Genomic DNA, 18,752 nt, shown 5'->3' with positions numbered 1-18,752 from the left:
AACCCTTATAGAGCAGATCAGGAAAAGGTCCTGTAAAGAGATGGTTAGGCCATGTACCATTCGATGGTCGGTAACATCCTTGCTGGGACGATTTTAAGCCTGACCAAAACTACATTAACTCTATATAATTCAAGGAATGATGGACCAGTGGAGTGCAAAGTACCTAAAAGACTGGCAAGATGACTTTGCTGGCGAGCCCGACCTCGTCGAAGATCTCCACATCCAACGCAACCTCCTAGAAGCCTTAGAAGGACTCTATCCCTCTGACTCATCTAGCCAGCAACGTGCTGCATCATCAATTGCCACATTCGTCAAATCAAAATCAGATCCAGAGGAATCCTTGATCTTATTTCAAGCTATCTTACTTGATGCTGCCACTACTTCCCCCCTTCAACCACCTGATCTGGCACAGGTAGTCGTCTCGTTCACTTCACAACTCCCTGGTCAAGCATCGAAAAAGTTTTATTATGAAATAGCATGTAGTGTACGAGAAAAGTTCAATGGTTAGTTTCTTTCCATAGACCTATCTAGGAAGCTCTTTGTTAAGCTTACTCCAATTTCTTTGTTATAGGGCCGGAGAAGCACAATAACAACGAGAAAGAAAAAACCAAATCAATCCAAGCCTGGATTCGTCTCAATGCCTTTGTTGCATATCTCACTCAACTACATGCATGTTCTCTTGAAAGCTATGGTCTGTGGACGTTCTATAGAGTGTTTGACGAGGAAAACGAGAGATTGAGACGCGAGGAACTAGACTACCATGTTCCAGCTGCTGAGGCATGGGTACAAATCATGGGAGAGGAACTTTACCAATGGACGAAATTGGATATTGATCGAGAGAATAAGAAAGACAATCAAGCTTTGGTTGATCGGGTAAGGTGGGATCGATGGAAGCATGGCTTTGCAGACTGTGCAAGACTGGAAGGTCTGAGAACAGAAACAAAGCTAGCAGCAGAAAGTGCATGGCGCTGTATGAACAACCTGGAAAGTAACATGTGATCTGCTAAAGTAAAAAAGATCCTTTGGTTGGAATAACATAGTTTGCATTGGCGCCTTTCCGACTACTATATAGAGTGAATTCATCAATAAAGACTAGGTATAATGCAACTGGACAATTACTTGAAAGTCTCTTTCCACAGTCCCGATAAACAAAACTAACCTATGCAAGAAAGGCCGAAATTAATACTAGCGTAAGATGTATAGACCGCCCCGACCGACCATTTGGTCCTTATAGCTTGCGCCGCCTGTCCTAACTCCAGCCTTATGGAGTGGTACAGCATCCATGAGCTTCTGGGAATTCTGTCGAAAATCAACATATCGGTCCGTCGCCGACCGACTGCTTTGAGAATGGTTGATTTGATTGATGGTCGCTTCAGGAGTCCACGCCGGCCTTTCGAGGCTGCGATGGGTTATTGCAATATCTCGGTGAGTTTCGTGAAGGAATGCTTCGATCCTGTCGTAAGAGATGAAAGGCCGTAGAAAGCCCATGATAATCAAAGAGAGCTTTGCATCAAAAAATTGGTGACCTTGAAAGTCGTCAATCAAATGGACTTTGATTACCTGACGGGGCACGACGTCCGGTCCATTGTAAGGGCATTGAGCGACAGATATGATTGCTTGTTTCCATCCTTCGAGAAAGTCTTTCTTATCACGGGACTTTATAAGGCCCCAGCCAAAATATACGCCGGAGAGGCGAATGTAGAGGCTTTCAGGCCGAATACCCAGATTTGCTGTTGGAAATCCGAGCTCTGCAGCGCCCCGCCCTGTGCCCCGGACTATTCCACTCTCTAACTTTAGCGGATACGGAGATTGTGGACCGTTTTCCTCTCCCACAACGCATGCCCTTGTAATTTCATTGTATGGACAGGATAAGGCTTGTTTCACTGCATCATCACGCCGCGTATCATATTGTTCATTCGCTGCATCTATTTTGTTGCTCATTGCACTTGCATCATAAGCAACTGATGCAGTTTGTGTGGCCCATGAGGGCGGCGCATATTGGGCTGCTTGGCTTGTGATGGGGGAAATGGCATTTCCGGCAGCGCCTTTCGCCATGCTCGATAGCACATTGATACCAACCTCAACGGGTAGCGTTGCCAGGGAGGAACCTTTGACAGAGCTAGCGGATGTTGACGTCGAGGCCAAGCGAAACACCGGACTAGGGCAGAGGACTGATCTATCGTTGCCACAAGTCATGACAATACGGTAGTATCCATCCTCGGCCTCGGCCGGAATGCGTAGGACATCTGTCTCTCGGATTTTGTGTGTGCGGGCTTCCTTGGGCGCTTTTTCCAAGAACCTTTTAATGTCACGTTGCCAGGCACGTTCATCTGTTGGCGGCAGCGCTGAAGGAGTCGCTCGATTCGTAGGAGTCACATTGATCCAATTACCATTGGTCCGGAAAAGACCTTTGACCTTCATTCCAGCTTTGCCAGTCCAGCCTTTAAGTTGCAACCACAGCCGCCGATCGGCTGGTAGCGGTTGATCAGAGAAAATAGTAATGGCAAGGGACGTGGATGGACCTTTGTAGAAAACGAGACCATGGGAGTGACGCAGGATAGTAAAATGCTTAGTAGACTCGTGCGGATGCGTTACCAAGCCTCCAGCGAAGTGACGAGCCTCTTCCATGGCATGCTTCCATTTGGACTGGTCCGGCGTAGCAGTCAGCCAAGTGCTCCTGTTTAGGGAAATGTTCCTTGGCGGTGGCGCTGAAGAGTTAGGGTTGGCGCCGGGGAAGGTGGTCTGATGGCTTGGGCCCAAATGGAGGTTGTTCGTCTGATCTGCCAAGGCATCTTCTTCTGCAGATGATCGATTGATTTGTGGTAGACTTCCATTTGTATAGGGCCCATTTCTACCACTTGCGTTAGACATAGGTAAGGGCCTGTCGGCTGGCCTCAGCGGTGGATCCGTGGCCGAGGGTATCTTGAGTCGCGGGAAGCCTCGTTATACTTTTCTGTTGAGCATCATTCTTTCAGAAATTTCGATGGGAGCTCAGGACTTCAGTCGCAAAATAGAGTCTCAAAAGCATTTGATTAATAGCAGAACTGTCAGCAACAAAGGTCCTTCAATTTGCAAGGGTAAGGCGGAGCCGGAAGAGGCGAACAATTAAACAGAGATATATCATCCATGAGCAATCGCGTTACAAGATAAAGGAATGAGCCGGGCAAGTCTCTACTGGAGTGTAGAGCGGGGAGTGAAGCAGGGGCAGAGATATCAAATGAAGGGGAGATAGGGTTTGTCCATTGACGTCAGAAATCTTGTACGACTTCTGGTTTGCCGATGGCTGCGGGATCTATCCCTCCGGGGCAAGTCATAGCAGCGCGAGATCTTGAGCAATATTAGTTTGACAGAAGGCGTGCTTTCTAGCTGCATCAGGATTCGCTGAGGACGGTGTATTAACCATCATACATGATCCACATAATATTCTTGACCCTATTCGACATTGCGCCAACTCTGTAGAAGACAGTAAATGACTGGCTAACAGCTGCGCCATATCTGGCCTTGAGAAAAAAAGGCTCGGGAGAAGGGAACTGGAGAGGAACGCTGTGACTTTCATATATAGCAGTCACTCCATACAAGCGCGAGTAGTGAGGGAGGTACTTCCGTTCAGGCAGCAAATGATTCATCCTTGAAGGTACCGAAGTGAATTTCCTTATCAGGTAGTATTATTACAGAATAAATCATTAGGTAATCGTCATAGCAATCGCGTCGCGACTTTCCCTCTACGCGTTTCCCCGTTAATGATCATCTTTTCCATGTTGTTACTTGCTGCTTGCAGTTGCTGCCTAGCAAATTCAGAGCTGAGGGGATGCGAAGTTATATCTACTTGAATTCTACCCGGTCTTTGCTACCTAAAAATATAAATTATAGGCGACCATACAACCTCCGACCTTTTTTGGCGCCTCCCTTTCCCTATCCGCCCTGGCCCCGTTTGGATTATTTGCAATTGCATAACAGACATATAGCTGGATACCAGACGGCTATGGCTCCAAAACAAGCCACACTGGGGTACGTTAGATCAGCACAGCGAACTTTGGAGTGCGACACCTCTATTGGACTTCTCGATGATGCGAGGATCTTGACGATCACAATTAACTTTTGCTTTTTAGCAAGTTCTTTGGACGGCCCGCCGGATCGCAGCCAGCCGCTCCACGCCAGTCGAAACTTACATTCTCCACCAAATCACATCAATCAGCTATCGATAATCCAGCTGATTCGAAAGTCCCAAATGCAGAGAACCTTCAGCCGAAAAGAGATACAACTGCTCTCGAAGAAGAAAATGGACTGAAAACCGATACGCACCAGAATATTGCAGCAGTAAAAGCCGAATCCGATCAAGAGACCCCAAGTGTATCTGAGGTAAAAAGTAAGAGTAACGTTTGCGTGTCATTTTCAGGAATTGGATGGCTAATGTAAACTTGGTGATCACAGGCCCCTCAAAACGCCGACGATCTTCGTCTAGATCTTCTTCTAGATCTCCCAAACGATCATTAATCAAAGAAGAAAACACACCGGATCGCGATGAGGATGATGAGGAACCAGCAACGAAACGGCTGCGGCGAAAATTACCCGAAGAGCCTCAGAAGGTCCAACCAAGAAAAGCTAAATCTGCGGGTACCGCAGGCAGAGATCGTCGTCGCAGCCAATCTCCTTCAAGCCAAGCAAAACAACAGACAACACTGAAAAATGTCAACGATGTGTCTGCAGCGATGGATACGACACCAAACCTTGTACCCCCCGTTGAAGAGGACTCTGCTTCGGAAGCGGAGATTGAGAACGACTCGGAAGAGGAGGATGTTAAGCCAGAAATCGCCGAAAAGGCGCGGGAAAAGGTCCAATCGACGCTTCAAAACAGTGGCCAAGACCCTTACCCCGATTGGAAACCAGGGGAGCCGACGCCATATGCGGCGCTATGCACGACGTTCTCTCTCATCGAAATGACTACGAAGCGCTTGATTATCCTCTCCCATTGCTCACTCTTTCTCCGTCAGGTTCTTCGTCTGACACCTCAAGATCTTCTCCCTACGGTGCAATTGATGATCAATAAACTTGCCCCGGACTATGCCGGTATTGAACTCGGCATTGGGGAATCGTTGATTATGAAGGCTATTGGAGAGACAACGGGAAGAAGTTTAGCTGTTATCAAAGCTGATCAGCATGAGATTGGCGATCTTGGCCTTGTCGCAGCAAAAAGCCGATCGAATCAGCCTACCATGTTCAAGCCCAAGCCTCTAACAGTGCGGGGCGTGCAGGAAGGTTTGATGGCGATTGCGATAACGGAAGGACAGGGAGCTCAGGGACGCAAGATTGCGGGAATTAAGAAACTTCTATCAGCCGCTGATACAAATGGTGCAGGCAAAGGCTCCAAAGGGATTGACATCACAAAAGACAAAGGAGGCCCCAGTGAGGCTAAATTCATTGTGCGGACTCTTGAGGGGAAGCTGAGACTTGGGCTCGCTGAGAAAACAGTCCTTGTTGCTCTAGCACAAGCCATGGTTATCCATGAGACACAAAGCAAAGGGAAGAAACTTCCAAGTACAGACGAACTCGCCCAAGGTGAAGGAATATTAAAATCCGTTTACAGGTAAGAATAGTTCTATACTCTATCATTAATTTGCTGTAGCTGAAAGATCATGATCAATAGTGAGCTTCCAAGCTACGAGGTAATTATCCCAGCAATGTTGGAGCACGGTATCTTCAGACTACGCGAAAACTGCAAGTTACAGCCAGGTGTGCCTCTCAAACCCATGCTTGCGAAGCCAACAAAAGCCATCACCGAAGTCCTTGATAGGTTTGAAGGTAAAAGCTTTACTTGTGAGTACAAATACGATGGAGAACGGGCGCAGATCCACTACGTGTCGCCGGATTCGACCAACCAATATCTGGTCAATGGTCCCTCGGGCAAAACGCAAGGTCATGGCTTGGCAGCGATATTCTCAAGAAATTCGGAGGATTTGTCAAAAAAGTATCCGGACGTCCTGGCAAAGCTGAATACTTGGGTCAAAGAAGGAACACAAAGCTTTGTTCTGGATTGTGAGACTGTTGCTTGGGATATGGAGAAGAAGAAGGTGCTCCCTTTTCAGCAGCTCATGACGCGAAAGCGAAAAGATGTCAAGGTTGAAGATGTAAAGGTAAAAGTGTGCGTCTTTGCATTTGATCTGCTATTTCTGAATGGCGAAGTATGTACATCTACATTCATTGTAATTTGCAGAGTAGCTAATACGACATAGGCTCTTGTCAAGAAGTCTCTCAACGAGCGTCGAGATCTGATGCGAAACTCATTTTCAGAAGTTGAAGGAGAGTTCTCCTTTGCTCAGTTTGGCAATACGAACGACCTAGAAGAAATTCAGCATTTGCTTGACGAGAGTGTAAAGGCTTCATGCGAAGGGCTGATGGTGAAGATGCTCGATGGAGAGGAGAGCGGTTATGAGCCAAGCAAGCGAAGCAGGAATTGGCTTAAGGTACTCTTTTCCCTCAGACGTTACCAAAAATTCATTTCTAACCCTTTCATATAGATCAAGAAGGATTACCTTTCGGGCATTGGCGACTCGTTGGACCTCGTCGTGCTTGGCGCATATTTTGGCCGAGGAAAGCGTACTTCTGTCTACGGCGCCTTTCTTTTGGCGTGTTACAATCCCAATTCGCAACAGTACGAGACTGTTTGTAATATCGGGACGGGATTTTCAGAAGCAATTCTAGAAGAGTTTCATTCCCAGCTTTCTCAGTACGCCATTGATCGGCCAAAGCCATTTTACTCTCATTCGAATATTGTCAAGGATCAGCCGGACGTTTGGTTTGAGCCCAAGTTTGTCTGGGAAGTCAAGACAGCCGATTTGACTTTAAGTCCTCGTTATAAAGCCGCTGCCGATCAACTCAGCGACGGCACCGGTAAAGGTATCAGTCTGCGTTTTCCGCGCTTCATAAAGCAAAGGGATGACAAGAAGCCCGATCAAGCGACAAGCAGTCGAATGGTTGCGGAAATGTATCGAAAGCAAGAGAGTATCACAAAATCTCGGGGCCCTGCCGTCGACGACGACTTTGAATACTAGCTTATGCGCCTTGGCATGTCGAAGACATATTATCGCTCCGCCTGGTTCCATCGGACATGTATAGATTATCCATAGTTTCGCCCACGATAGCAATGATATGATTTCTCTTTCACAAGCATTCGCACGTGGGCTCGCGAGCTGCAGAGAGCTAGTGGCATCACAATACTCTTTACCCCTCATCAGACCCTGTTTTTCGTTCAAGCCAAGTTAGCGAATGTTGTCCGAAGAGCGCGGAGCTCTAGATCGAAGTGGCAGTTTATGACGAGCTGGTTGTTTGACCTGCCGAGATTAGCTTGGCTCGTGGGCAGAGCGGTGTGCGGACCTTAAAGTTTAATACGCTTATCTCTCATCACGTTGTCTATCGCAGTCTCCTCATGCGACTTTGATGGAACTTGAGACGCCACTTTCTGGTGATCTGCAGCGCTGGAGCGGATAAGCCAAACTCAAAGGAGAAGCTCGTTGACGCCCTCAGGGTCCCTACTCGTCAACTCGGCTGTGTCAAGATTCGGCCGCCGCGGGCCGACCCACACAAAGTTACGCCCTGGCCCTGTTATTCAGGCACGAGGATGTGATGGAACTGCATGCAGACGGTGATCGTTGCCATGATTGAAAGGTGTCATGAGCGACAAAAGAAGCAAAATGTTACAGAGCCAATATTGCGCCACGAGAGCCACAGAAAAGCCATTAGAGGGCGACGAAAAGTGGAGACTGAAAGTGCTTCTTTACCTGGGCTCCCGAAAAACATAAATTCAGCCATGTCGCCGACCCTTTGTTGGATTTCTACGGTCGGATTCGAATCTCAAATCAAGAGGAAAGCCTCGTTACGCCTTCGTTGAATTGTCCCCCTTTTTCTTCATTGTCATCGACCTTCTCATCATGAAGTTTTCCGCTTCCTGTGTAGCTGCAGTCGCCGCTGCATTGCTGTCGACTACTCGAGCTGCACCATTAGAAGAGCGCGCATCGACTGTACAGGGCTTTGACATTTCGAGCTACCAAGGTACTGTTAACTTCGCTGGTGCCTACGATAGTGGAGCTCGTTTTGTTATCATCAAGGTAAGTGCCTAGAATTCGATAATAACGCTACGACTTCCAGACCCTGTTTTCCATCCAGCCACATTCCATTGTGGGACTTTCATTACACAGATATTAATACATCTACATGTTTAGGCTACCGAAGGGACTACTTATATCGATTCCGAGTTCTCCAGCCACTATACTGGCGCCACTAATGCGGGTTTCATTCGAGGTGGCTACCACTTCGCCCACCCCGATTCTAGCTCTGGAGCCACCCAAGCCGACTTTTTCCTGGCTCACGGCGGTGGATGGTCTGACGATGGCATCACACTTCCCGGAATGCTGGACATTGAGTACAACCCTTCAGGCGCAACTTGCTATGGTTTGAGCCAGTCGTCCATGGTCAGCTGGATCCAGGACTTTGTCAACACCTATCATAGCAAAACGAGCCGTTACCCCTTGATTTACTCTACAGACGACTGGTGGTCTACCTGCACTGGTAACTCCGCTGCTTTCCACACCACCAGCCCGCTCGTCCTGGCTCGCTATGCCAGCTCCCCTGGCACCATCCCTGGCAGCTGGCCTTACCAGACTATTTGGCAGAACGCCGATAGTTACACCTATGGTGGCGACTCTGATCTCTTTAATGGTGATTTGACAAGCCTTAAGAAGCTTGCTACTGGTTAACTTAAAACAATAGCAAGTTTGATTAAATAATACAAATATAATTATATTTAATTACTTGATTTGTTTATATATCATACCAAGTAAACAGGCATTCAGCCTTTAGCATAGACAAATCAAGTAAGACCTTCGTTGGAAGAAGTACATTTGCATCAGGAAAACCACCCGATTTCCTTCTCTGATCTAAAGCTCATCGTAAGCGCTGGATGGATAAATTCTACATCGATCAATCTCGCTAGTCTCAATATCTTGGCCTGAGAAAGAAAATCTATATCTTGGTGGCTGCTACACATCTCTCATGTACCTGTCAATAACTTTGGAGCATCTGCTTTCCTTCTCTAAAGTGTGTAAGGTGTAGAACCCAGCTGTTCCGAATGTTTATAGGTCGCTAAATGAATAGTTCGGCTCATTATGGATATCGCTGTACTCAAATTTCGAGAAGTTCGAGGATGTATATTTTCCCTGGAACGGCATATTGGCGGGTCATGTACTAGGCAAGGCATGGATCCTTGGAGCTCTGAGGATCAAGTGTTTGAGGGCAAGCCGTCTAATTCATGATCCGATTCAACACATGCAACAAAACATGTTCTGGTAATTTCCAGGACATCGTCCCTGTATATGTAAGATTGGTCGTCATGTTTTGATATTTCCCCATCCATTTGCTCTAGCTCTGACAGCCCCCAAATCATCCATATTCAGGATGTCGACTTGCCTTTCGATCAAGACCCTCCACACGACCTCTCGAAGGTTTGGTGGTTGTGAAGGCGTATTCCAATATCTGACCATCAAGCCTCTAGCCCTAGCTTGCTCGATTTGCGTTGCCACCATATCCTTCATCTGTGGAGTCTTTGGCGGTGGAGTAAATGGTTCGCGGTAGGAGTACAAAACAGCATTTTTGAACTCAGTGGATGCGAAATACGAGTTCGAGGCATTGTATACATATTTGAAAGGTTCTTCATCAAAGTTGTCGCTGGCGGAGACCAACTCCTCTAGGTTTGCATCCCAGAAGATGTCTCTGTGTGTTTCATTAAGCATAGTAACCGACTCAAATGGAGCGCTGCCTGATACAACGATGGTCAGGGGTCGAAGCACCCTCTCTGTACCATTCCAGTAAGTGAGGTAGTCAAGATCACGGAGTGGTTGTAGTTGAGTATATAACTCCCTAAAAGTCTCTGGCCCCGAGGTCTTATGATCAATAAGGAGGACGAGTGTCTGGTGAGGAGCGAGGTTGAAGAGACCCCGCCAAGTGCCTTCAGCAACATTGCCGTTCTGTACCTCGATCATTCTTTGTAAAGGCTCCAGGTACATCGAGCGCAATGTCTTGCTATGTTGTAAGCTGGCTGATGTGTGCCCAACAAGAAGATCAGAGTTACGTAAATGAATGTCGGCCTCAATACTGATGCAGCCTGAGCCAAGTGCCTCGAAGAGAGGAATACGGCGCGAATAATCGTTATGTGAGTGTACGGGCACCGGAAGAGCGTTGCGGATGAATGATTGGCGATCGTGGTCCCAGATGGACGGGCTTTTCTCGTCGATGACTTTGCTGAATCTAATGTCGTACGGGTCGTTCGGTACGCGAATCATACCATTTTGAAGATATATTATATATGCAAATTGAGTAACACATCTGTGTAACACGCTGGCTCAGTAATCTATTAGTGGAACATTTTCTGACATACTCACAACAACGTCATAAGCCAAGCTATATTCTTCAACAGGTCAGACGAAAGTTGACCCTTGCGCAGAGGAAGGGGGATCTTCCAAAGACGAATCACACGTGATTTTCTCACTGGCTGTTCCGCACCGCGGTGCTCGAGGTCCATATGAATATATTGATCCGGCATCTCGTTAATACTAGACTCGCTATCGCTAGAGTTGGAATTCGTGGTACCTCTCTCTTTCCAAAGGGCTGTTATCGTACAGTTGATTAGAAAGTACAAAGCGAAGAAGTAATGGTGCTCGTGCTCTGTTCTGGCTTGGGATGCACCAGCGATGGAAGCAAAAGACAGAACCAGTGCCGCTGAGCCTAAAGTCTGTTACGTAAGAACTGCTGCCTAGTTTAATAAGTACCTCATACTTTTAAGATTTTAACTAATAGACTGTGCTATGCCAGCAATGATTTATATACTCCGTCTAGGTTCCTTCTAAATCTAGCCAGCCAATATGCTATGTACGCTGAGCATATGTATTATTGATACTTAGCCATAAAGCGAAGGAGCATAACAGAATGTAATGATATTAATGTAATGTATAAATAAACTAAGCTATAGGCACCTTAGTAGGTGACTACAACAAACAAGCGAGGTGGTCCAGCCAAGTGACTAAAAGCGGCCATAATCACGACCAACAGGTCATCTCCGTTCAACTCGCATGACCTAAACTCTATACCTGCATAATTTTCCAATGCTCAACATCTAATTGATATTAATATCTCTGACGTATAAACTCATTTGAAGAGCAGCTGAAACAGAATGGAAAACCAACCAAGAGCCCAAGAGTCCAGAAACGAGCCGACCGGGGTGGATGAAAAAAAGTAAGCACTTCCTGTGATATTACCCGAGTGATTCTCACAGGCAAAGGTTGCGCAATCGGCTTTCGCAGCAAGCGTTCCGCAGACGCCAAAACGACCGCATCCGGGAGCTTGAACAGCGGCTCAAAGATGCCAGTAGAACAGACAATGAGCGTGTCTGCCACCTAGAAGAGGAAAACATGCTCCTTCGCAAACAGCTCTCCACATTAGCCAGTAAGCTAGAGGCTGTGCAAACCACGCTTCGAGGGCTTTCAAATATGGTGAATAGCACTCTCCAAGGCTATGTAAGATTCCCTTAGTTTCTGTTGAAAAATCTCATTTAACCTTTGTACAGCCAGATTCCATTACCAAATCGTCCACTCCGGGGCAAACAACTACGGAAGGACCATCTGTCAACAGCCCATCTGAGGTGGATCGGGAAATTTTATCAATTGACGACGACCAGCATATTTTCTCTGCCTCACTTATTGATGTAGGGCTCAAAGATAATACTTCTAGTTCCAGTCCTCTTGGGTTCAGCACTATACCCCTCGCTTCATCCTCTGGGCCACAGCATTGTGATGAAACATCTATTGATATCGCGAGTAATTATCAAGACTTTGACAGAGCAAAGTTGGGTCATACAAACTCATTGATACATGCTGTGAATCTTCCTTTAGAGTTTCATGGCTCGCCCTTTATGGAAAATCCTGTACAAGGAGTTCCTGGCATATGGTCCTACCATTATCAAATGGGACCTCATAACTATCAATACATCATGGCCAACATATCCAGCCCCGGGAGACATATTCACAGCTCAAACTCTATATTCTCTGACCACATCAATGCATTGCATACATGTATTAAAAGGGCATGGAATTTTTCTCAATTTTCGGATCTTCTAGAATTAAAGCTGTATGTATTCATTCTATATAACTAAGATGAAAAACTCATTCAACGACTAATCTACTACAATAGGTCAAAAGTCCGTCTTTCTGTGTCTCTCATGCTGTCATTGTTCAACAGTCTCAATCGACCGCTTGCCTTGTCGTGGTACACACCGACCAAATTCTACCATCACATCACGAATCTTACCCTATGGCAGCTCTGCCCAAGCCGAGAGATGTATATGCAACTCCCTGCTCGGTACCGACCATCTGCTTTACAGTTGACAGAAACATACCCTCCCATTATTGATTGGTGCCCATTTCCTTCTATCCGTGATAAACTCATTTTGTTACACTCTGCAAACCCCTGCATTGATCAAATCATTTGTGATATTGCTACAGCCTATGTTGTTGAAACTGATATTTCCAAATTGATCTGCCACGATTACCCTGAAATCGGCTACGTTCGAGTTTGGGAGCTTATCCAAGCAATGGGAGAGGCTGAAAATGAGCAAGTAGACTTTGCTCAAGTCATGTGCGAGAAGCAACCTATCGCGCAGGATTTGCAACCACAGCCGAGCACGGGGGTCTGGCAACTGCCAGCACCTAATGTGGAATCTTTGTTCGGGAATGAAAATTATGCCCGTTTAGCATTCAAAGAGCTGCATATGGATGATGGGGTTAGCCATTACAAGTTGGATCCGCTTTTGTTTAATAAATATCCTGAACTTTTCGATCCCGAGGAAGAGGCTATGGCTGTTGGTACTCCCATTCGATTGTCAAACTGGACTGGTATTCCTGTCCCAAAGGCCCTCGATGATGCTACTTATGCCATTTATCGACATTTTGTAAAGTGGACATCAGATGTCATTATCTCTACTTTTTGACACTTGTATATTCTAAATGTTTTAATGATTTAATATATCATTCTCGCTCTATAACTATTAATAAAAATCTTCCAAGTACGTATCTAAGGATCTAGAATAGCCTGCAAAATGCTAGTTGTTCATTGAGTCATTTGAGCAAACCTGCTGTTGGCACGTATCCAGGGCCCCTTTTTAATAAGTATAAAAGGGATTATAGCCATCATTATCGAGAAGAAACCTAGTAACGAGCTTGCCCAATTAATGCCTAGTTTAGTATACATGGGGTTGGTGGCCAAGGGAAGGCAGACGGCAAATATAGATCGCAACGTACTTGCTGCTGCTGCTGCTGAAGCCGAGAATTGCTTATATGCATCCGTGAGGTAGTTGATGAGAGCAATGAATATTAGCAAGTAGCCAAATCCGAAGAATATTCCAGACATCATTGGCATTACTGGATTAATAGAAAGCTCTGCAGACCAACCTAGCCAAAAAAGAGCTATTGGTATTGCTAGAGCTCCAATGCAGGCAAGTGGTAGACGGCGGTACTCTTCCAATTGAGCCCAGGTCAGTCCAGCACTGAAAGCATTCGTATGGTACAAGCTGTATAAGAAAACAGTGACGAATGCTATAACTGATCCAGGCAGAACTAACAGAAGATTAAATTCCAAACTCGTTAAAGTGGGAAAGGATTCTTACTTGGAAGAAAGGCTAGTCCGGATACACCAGCTGACAGGCCATATAAATCTGTTGACGTTAGATGCAGGTTGAATCAAATTGCGTGACAGGAGGACTGACCTTGGAAAACAATGGGATAAGCTTCAAAGAAGAGATACAAAATTGCATAAACTAGAGCGAGGTACATCGAACAACAGAAAACAATTGGCTCGCGGATGAACATGATAAATGGGCGACTGAGAACGGTACACATTCGATTAGAGATATACTGCTCCTCCGGGAGCCGGCCTGGATTGTCCAGGCCTGCAATTTGTTTTTCAGTGTCGAACTTTCCCTTTCTACCATGCAAAACTGGCACGTATGTCTCAGGAATGGTAACCAGGAATGGGAATCCAGGAGCTGCAATGAGAAGGCCAGCCCAGAATGTCCACCTCCAAGTAATGGTTGAGATAAAGCCCGAGATGATCGGTCCTAAAAGAGGTGGAAATGTTGTTGCAAAGATAAACCAGGACATTGCTAATCCACGCTGATGGGGATCCTCATAAATGTCTGAGAATAGACCTCCCAATACTGCATTCGGTGCTGAGCCTCCCAATCCGCAGAATAGTCGAAACACGAGAAGGGTTGGAAAGTCAGGTGCCAATGCACACGCCATGGTGAAGATGAGATAGATGGAGAAAGTAATCACGAGGACAGGTTTCCGCCCAAAACGTTCGCTCAACGGACCAAAAAGGATAGGACCTGGAGATAAAACCAATTGAGTAAGCTTTATGCGTTACAATAGTCAGGAGGGGTGGTGTACCTATCGTAAACCCAGCCATATAAAGCGAGGTCGGAAGCACCATCTGAATGTTCTCTCTAGGAATGTGAAAATGGTCGGCGATCTCATCGTGGGCTCCAGACGCAATGGAAGATCCCAATGAGCTGTTGAACACAAAATATATACCTGCAAAAACAATGTGAAGCTTTCGTTTCTTTCTTATTTGTATCAGTGTGACTGCTCTCGATCTTAATTAAGGTTTAGAACATTTTACCTGGGAGAAATCAAACGGGTTTGTCAAATCTCTTTTAAAATCAGTATCTCGGGTGCCCCATTCCCGTGGACTGCCTTGTAACGTAGTTGCCATTCTATGTCGCCTTCAAAATATTTCCTCAAATTGCTAGCTTGAGTAGTTTGAGCTTCGATGACAACTTATAGCACTAAGTCTTGACTATTTAAGTTACTTGGTGGATCTGCATTTTATCCGAGAGGGGTATTGTTACTAATTCGAAATTACTGCTGACTGTGGAGCAATCAGGAATTATACCAAAAATTCTGGGATCAAGCAACACTGACGAAAAATCATTCGCCACGGTACTTCTCACCTACTAATTTTCGGGACAAGTTCACTGCGGGCCGTTCATACTATATCAGCCCGATGACCGAGCTGGATACCCATGGGGAGAATAATTCGGGTCACGAAGAACTCTATCTCTACCATTTTAGCATATAATCAGACATTGTTGATCCTGTCTTCAATAACATATTTCCGGGAAGCTACGTTATTTATCTCTATCATGACAAACAATCCAAGTACCATCTATGTTCTTGGCCTGGGAAGTATTGGGTCATTTATTGCACATTCCCTTTGTTCCCTTGTCAAACCACCTTCTGTCACGCTTCTTGTTCACAGACAAGATCTCTACCAAGAGCTTGCAGCAAAAAATTGGAGGCTTGGCCTACGAGTCGGAGAACGTGGTTCTTTGGAAGAAACATCTGGTTTCAATGCCGAGATGCCTGGACAGCAAAGCTCACCTTGCGTCGATCAAATCCGCTACCTGGTCGTCGCAGTCAAAGCATCAGCGACAGTCACTGCTCTTGAGCCATTCAAGAACCGGATCGGACGAGAGACCATCATATGCCTCTTTCAAAATGGCCTGGGACAGGTGGAAGATATGAACGAACAGCTTTTTGTTGATCCTTCAACACGACCAACATATATGTTTGGTATAATGCGCCATGGCGTCTACCTGAAATCTTCAACTGAGGCTATACTATCAAGTCCAAATGGATGCGCCGAAGTTGGCGTTGTAGGAAGCAGTCATGGTTCGCCAGCGCCAAGTCCGGACAGGTTCCTGATCGACGCTCTTCTCCGATCGCCCAATCTTCGTTGCACGGAATTGAAGTGGGCTGACCTTTTGCGAGTCCAGCTACTCAAACTAGCGGCGAACTGCGTGGTCAATCCTTTAACGGCTTTACTGGACATCCGCAATGGTGATTTATTAGACAACCCCCATCTGCAACCTATACAGTGTTGCCTATTGAAGGAGATCTCGAACGTTTTTGAGAATCTCCCTGAGATTCAACACCTGCCACGTGACTGTACAAACTTCTCCGTCATGTCTTTGGAGGCCGTTGTGCAAGACACTGTGGAGAAGACTGCACAAAATTCTAGCAGCATGCGGGAGGATATTCGGAAGGGGAGGCCGACCGAGATCATGTTTATCAATGGCTGGGTTATTAGGAGAGGCAAAGATTTGGGAATCGACTGTATTGCCAACATATGTTTGACACAAATGATACTCGCAAAGAGTCAAGAACAGACTGGCATTTCCAGATCAGATAGCTGAACAGAGCTTCATGTCAGATATTGTTTATTACTTTATTATTATTATAGAATGGTCAATTTGAAACTAGTAAATGAATGTATTGTGGCTACATTTGGTCCGGTCTTAACTGATGTCAAATTATTCTTAGAAAAGAATATTGCAAAGACAAATGAGCATCTTGTACATGGGTAGACCAATTCAATATTCAAATGAATAAAAACAAGATAAGACCCCCTTCCGAGTGTAAAGACGGGATTAGTACAGAGTAGGTTCCAAAATACAGTACTTTGAACGGGAATGTTAGGGTGGCACTAGTAAAAAACTACTATGTTGGTGTAATTGGTTGACATTTCAATTAGTAAGGGTAGTCTTAGCAGCCCCGCCAATTACTAAAAGGCCACTGACTAATATTCAATGAAACCTTATCAACTACGGGGTGAGAGAGCTGGAAATGACTAAGGGAACGTTTGTAGGAGCTTTTTAGTAGGGGAAAAATATACATATATATAATTTTAAGACATTAGATAGAATGTTGTAGGAAATGCTCTAAACAAGGACTGTCACGCATTCTTTATACAATTTTGTTGATTTTTTTAATCCTCCAACAATAGGCTCTATTCGGGTCAAAATCAAAATGGAAACCCCTCCACCTCTAGCAGAAAAGATCCTCTCGATCTCGGACCTCGAGAGATCAGCCTCGAAGACCCTCCCCGCTGCAACGAAGGGTAGGTTTGTACGCTTTCAGCAATGTCTCCATATGGGAATTTTACCAACGGGAAACTTACTTTCATCATCTAGATTTCTATAACTCCGGGGCGACAGGTCAGGTCACCGTCCGGGAAAACTCATCCGCATTTCAAAAGTATCGTCTTCTTCCACGTGTCCTCAAAGATGTTTCGGGGATCAACACAAAAATATCCCTTTTCGACAGAGAAATCGAATTCCCCCTCTCTGTGTCTCCTGCCGGAATTCAAGCTATGGCCCACCCCCAAGGTGAATTAGCAACAAGCCGGGCATGTGCCCGAATGGGTGTCAACATGGGAGTTTCATCCTTTGCAAATCACTCTGTGGAACAGATTACCGCGGCCGGAACTGAAGTCGGTCCTATCGATCATGTTATGCAGCTTTACACAATGACCGATAGAGATAAGCAAGTGCGCATCATTCGACGTGCTGAAGCCGCTGGCTGTAAGGCCATCTTTCTTACGGCAGACAGTCCCGTGCTAGGGGTGAGGTATAACGAATGGAGAAATGGATTCCAACCCCCCGATGGTATCTCCTATCCTATGCTTGAAAGGTCTAGTGAAGATATCCGGAAGCAGTCACACGATGATGGCTTTTCCTCTTTGAACTCGGACTCTCATTCTTGGGCCGAAGTCCCATGGCTACGGAGCATTACAAAGATGCAGATTTGGATCAAAGGTGTCCTTACGCCTGAGGACGTCGAAACCGCTATCGAGTATGGTTGTGATGGTGTCATTATCAGCAATCATGGAGGTCGTCAGTTGGATGAGACTCCGGCGACTATCGACGCACTACCCGCCTGCGCGAAGGCTGCCAGAGGTCGCATTCGCATTCATATTGACGGCGGAATAAGGACCGGAAGTGACATCTTCAAGGCACTTGCTTTGGGAGCAGAGTGTTGTTGGGTTGGCCGTCCTATGCTTTGGGGATTGGCAGTAAGTGTTCTTTGCCCTTGTACTACCAAGAAATGGTAATCCTAAGACACATGCTAATGTCTTTGGTATTACTAGTACGACGGAGAAGCTGGGGTTCAACTCATGCTTGAAATCTTAAAGCAGGACTTCAAAAGATGTATGCAATTGACGGGTTGTAAATCAGTATCAGAAATTAGTACTGCAAGCCTTGGACTAGTCTGTACTAATGGACCATTGGCAAGGCTTTAAAGGAGCTATTATAGTAATACCTATAGATAGGTATTGAGTAGTATCTTCTAGATAGTTTTTGTTAGTATATTAAGGATAGAGTATTTGCTAAAAGTAGTAAAAACAAGTTGAACGGGCGATTCCTGGGCGCTGGCCGCTGGGAGCTTCTAGTCCGGCGATCGGATGGTCCCTATTGAGAGGGTTAGAAGAATTGAAATAATGGGCTGGACTCCTTTTTAAATTATCTTGATATTCGAACGGGTTTCCCATTCGATTAAATAAAACGAATTAATATTAATAATTTTTTTAAGGGGAAAAAAAAATATTGGTATTTATATATGAATTACTTGTATAAGAGTTATTAACGGCGGTGGATAAATAGGGAGGTTCAGCAGCCCAATTTTAGCGTGTTAAATAGAACAAATTAGGTAAGCATTATAAAACTAATCCTAAATCAGCCTTAAAACAGTCTAAAAATTTTAGCATTTATATATTTTTGTTAGGGTTAGGGTTAGGGTTAGGGTTAGGGTTAGGGTTAGGGTTAGGGTTAGGGTTAGGGTTAGGGTTAGGGTTAGGGTTAGGGTTAGGGTTAG

General features: G+C 45.6%; 9 protein-coding genes across 9 annotated transcripts; 6 read left to right on the top strand and 3 right to left on the bottom strand.

Annotated features, from left to right (window-relative positions):
• Positions 1–136: 136 nt before the first annotated feature.
• On the top strand, positions 137–999 carry L228DRAFT_268941 (hypothetical protein; the record flags this gene model as incomplete). The annotated part of the gene is made up of 2 exons (XM_018335215.1): positions 137–503; positions 572–999. 2 exons carry the CDS (start codon positions 137–139, stop codon positions 997–999), a joined length of 795 nt encoding a protein of 264 aa, XP_018187015.1.
• Positions 1,000–1,092: 93 nt separating this feature from the next.
• Positions 1,093–3,133, bottom strand: L228DRAFT_153752 (hypothetical protein). Its single transcript, XM_018329309.1, has one exon. The coding sequence runs from the start codon at positions 2,869–2,871 to the stop codon at positions 1,186–1,188; it is 1,686 nt and encodes a 561-aa protein (XP_018187014.1). The 5' UTR covers positions 2,872–3,133; the 3' UTR covers positions 1,093–1,185.
• A 615-nt stretch (positions 3,134–3,748) lies between these two features.
• On the top strand, positions 3,749–7,373 carry L228DRAFT_248169 (ATP-dependent DNA ligase). The gene is made up of 6 exons (XM_018332797.1): positions 3,749–4,008; positions 4,110–4,366; positions 4,432–5,584; positions 5,645–6,179; positions 6,231–6,461; positions 6,516–7,373. Exons 1-6 carry the CDS (start codon positions 3,983–3,985, stop codon positions 7,047–7,049), a joined length of 2,736 nt encoding a protein of 911 aa, XP_018187013.1. The 5' UTR covers positions 3,749–3,982; the 3' UTR covers positions 7,050–7,373.
• Positions 7,374–7,487: 114 nt separating this feature from the next.
• On the top strand, positions 7,488–9,065 carry L228DRAFT_153720 (glycoside hydrolase family 25 protein). The gene is made up of 2 exons (XM_018329308.1): positions 7,488–8,102; positions 8,217–9,065. Exons 1-2 carry the CDS (start codon positions 7,926–7,928, stop codon positions 8,748–8,750), a joined length of 711 nt encoding a protein of 236 aa, XP_018187012.1. The 5' UTR covers positions 7,488–7,925; the 3' UTR covers positions 8,751–9,065.
• A 315-nt stretch (positions 9,066–9,380) lies between these two features.
• L228DRAFT_239435 (hypothetical protein) lies at positions 9,381–10,591 on the bottom strand (the record flags this gene model as incomplete). Its single annotated transcript, XM_018331148.1, has 2 exons — positions 9,381–10,374; positions 10,431–10,591. 2 exons carry the CDS (start codon positions 10,589–10,591, stop codon positions 9,381–9,383), a joined length of 1,155 nt encoding a protein of 384 aa, XP_018187011.1.
• A 529-nt stretch (positions 10,592–11,120) lies between these two features.
• Positions 11,121–13,080, top strand: L228DRAFT_261631 (hypothetical protein). Its single transcript, XM_018334347.1, has 4 exons — positions 11,121–11,280; positions 11,327–11,561; positions 11,612–12,171; positions 12,235–13,080. Exons 1-4 carry the CDS (start codon positions 11,219–11,221, stop codon positions 13,028–13,030), a joined length of 1,653 nt encoding a protein of 550 aa, XP_018187010.1. The 5' UTR covers positions 11,121–11,218; the 3' UTR covers positions 13,031–13,080.
• L228DRAFT_230924 (MFS general substrate transporter) lies at positions 13,073–14,811 on the bottom strand (the record flags this gene model as incomplete). The annotated part of the gene is made up of 5 exons (XM_018330552.1): positions 13,073–13,655; positions 13,706–13,753; positions 13,805–14,425; positions 14,487–14,658; positions 14,719–14,811. The coding sequence occupies 5 exons, from the start codon at positions 14,809–14,811 to the stop codon at positions 13,150–13,152; spliced, it is 1,440 nt and encodes a 479-aa protein (XP_018187009.1). The 3' UTR covers positions 13,073–13,149.
• Positions 14,812–15,241: 430 nt separating this feature from the next.
• On the top strand, positions 15,242–16,294 carry L228DRAFT_239432 (2-dehydropantoate 2-reductase family protein; the record flags this gene model as incomplete). The annotated part of the gene is made up of 1 exon (XM_018331147.1): positions 15,242–16,294. The coding sequence occupies one exon, from the start codon at positions 15,242–15,244 to the stop codon at positions 16,292–16,294; it is 1,053 nt and encodes a 350-aa protein (XP_018187008.1).
• A 536-nt stretch (positions 16,295–16,830) lies between these two features.
• L228DRAFT_230922 (putative oxidoreductase) lies at positions 16,831–18,532 on the top strand. The gene is made up of 3 exons (XM_018330551.1): positions 16,831–16,998; positions 17,072–17,952; positions 18,028–18,532. The coding sequence occupies exons 1-3, from the start codon at positions 16,908–16,910 to the stop codon at positions 18,178–18,180; spliced, it is 1,125 nt and encodes a 374-aa protein (XP_018187007.1). The 5' UTR covers positions 16,831–16,907; the 3' UTR covers positions 18,181–18,532.
• The last annotated feature ends 220 nt before the right edge of the window (positions 18,533–18,752 follow it).

The sequence above is a fragment of the Xylona heveae genome (genome assembly GCF_001619985.1).
Source record: "Xylona heveae TC161 unplaced genomic scaffold L228scaffold_7, whole genome shotgun sequence".
NCBI classification, from domain to species: Eukaryota; Fungi; Ascomycota; class Xylonomycetes; order Xylonales; family Xylonaceae; genus Xylona; species Xylona heveae.
The sequence above is the reverse complement of the archived record's forward strand: the minus strand, read 5'-3'. Positions and strand labels throughout refer to the sequence as shown.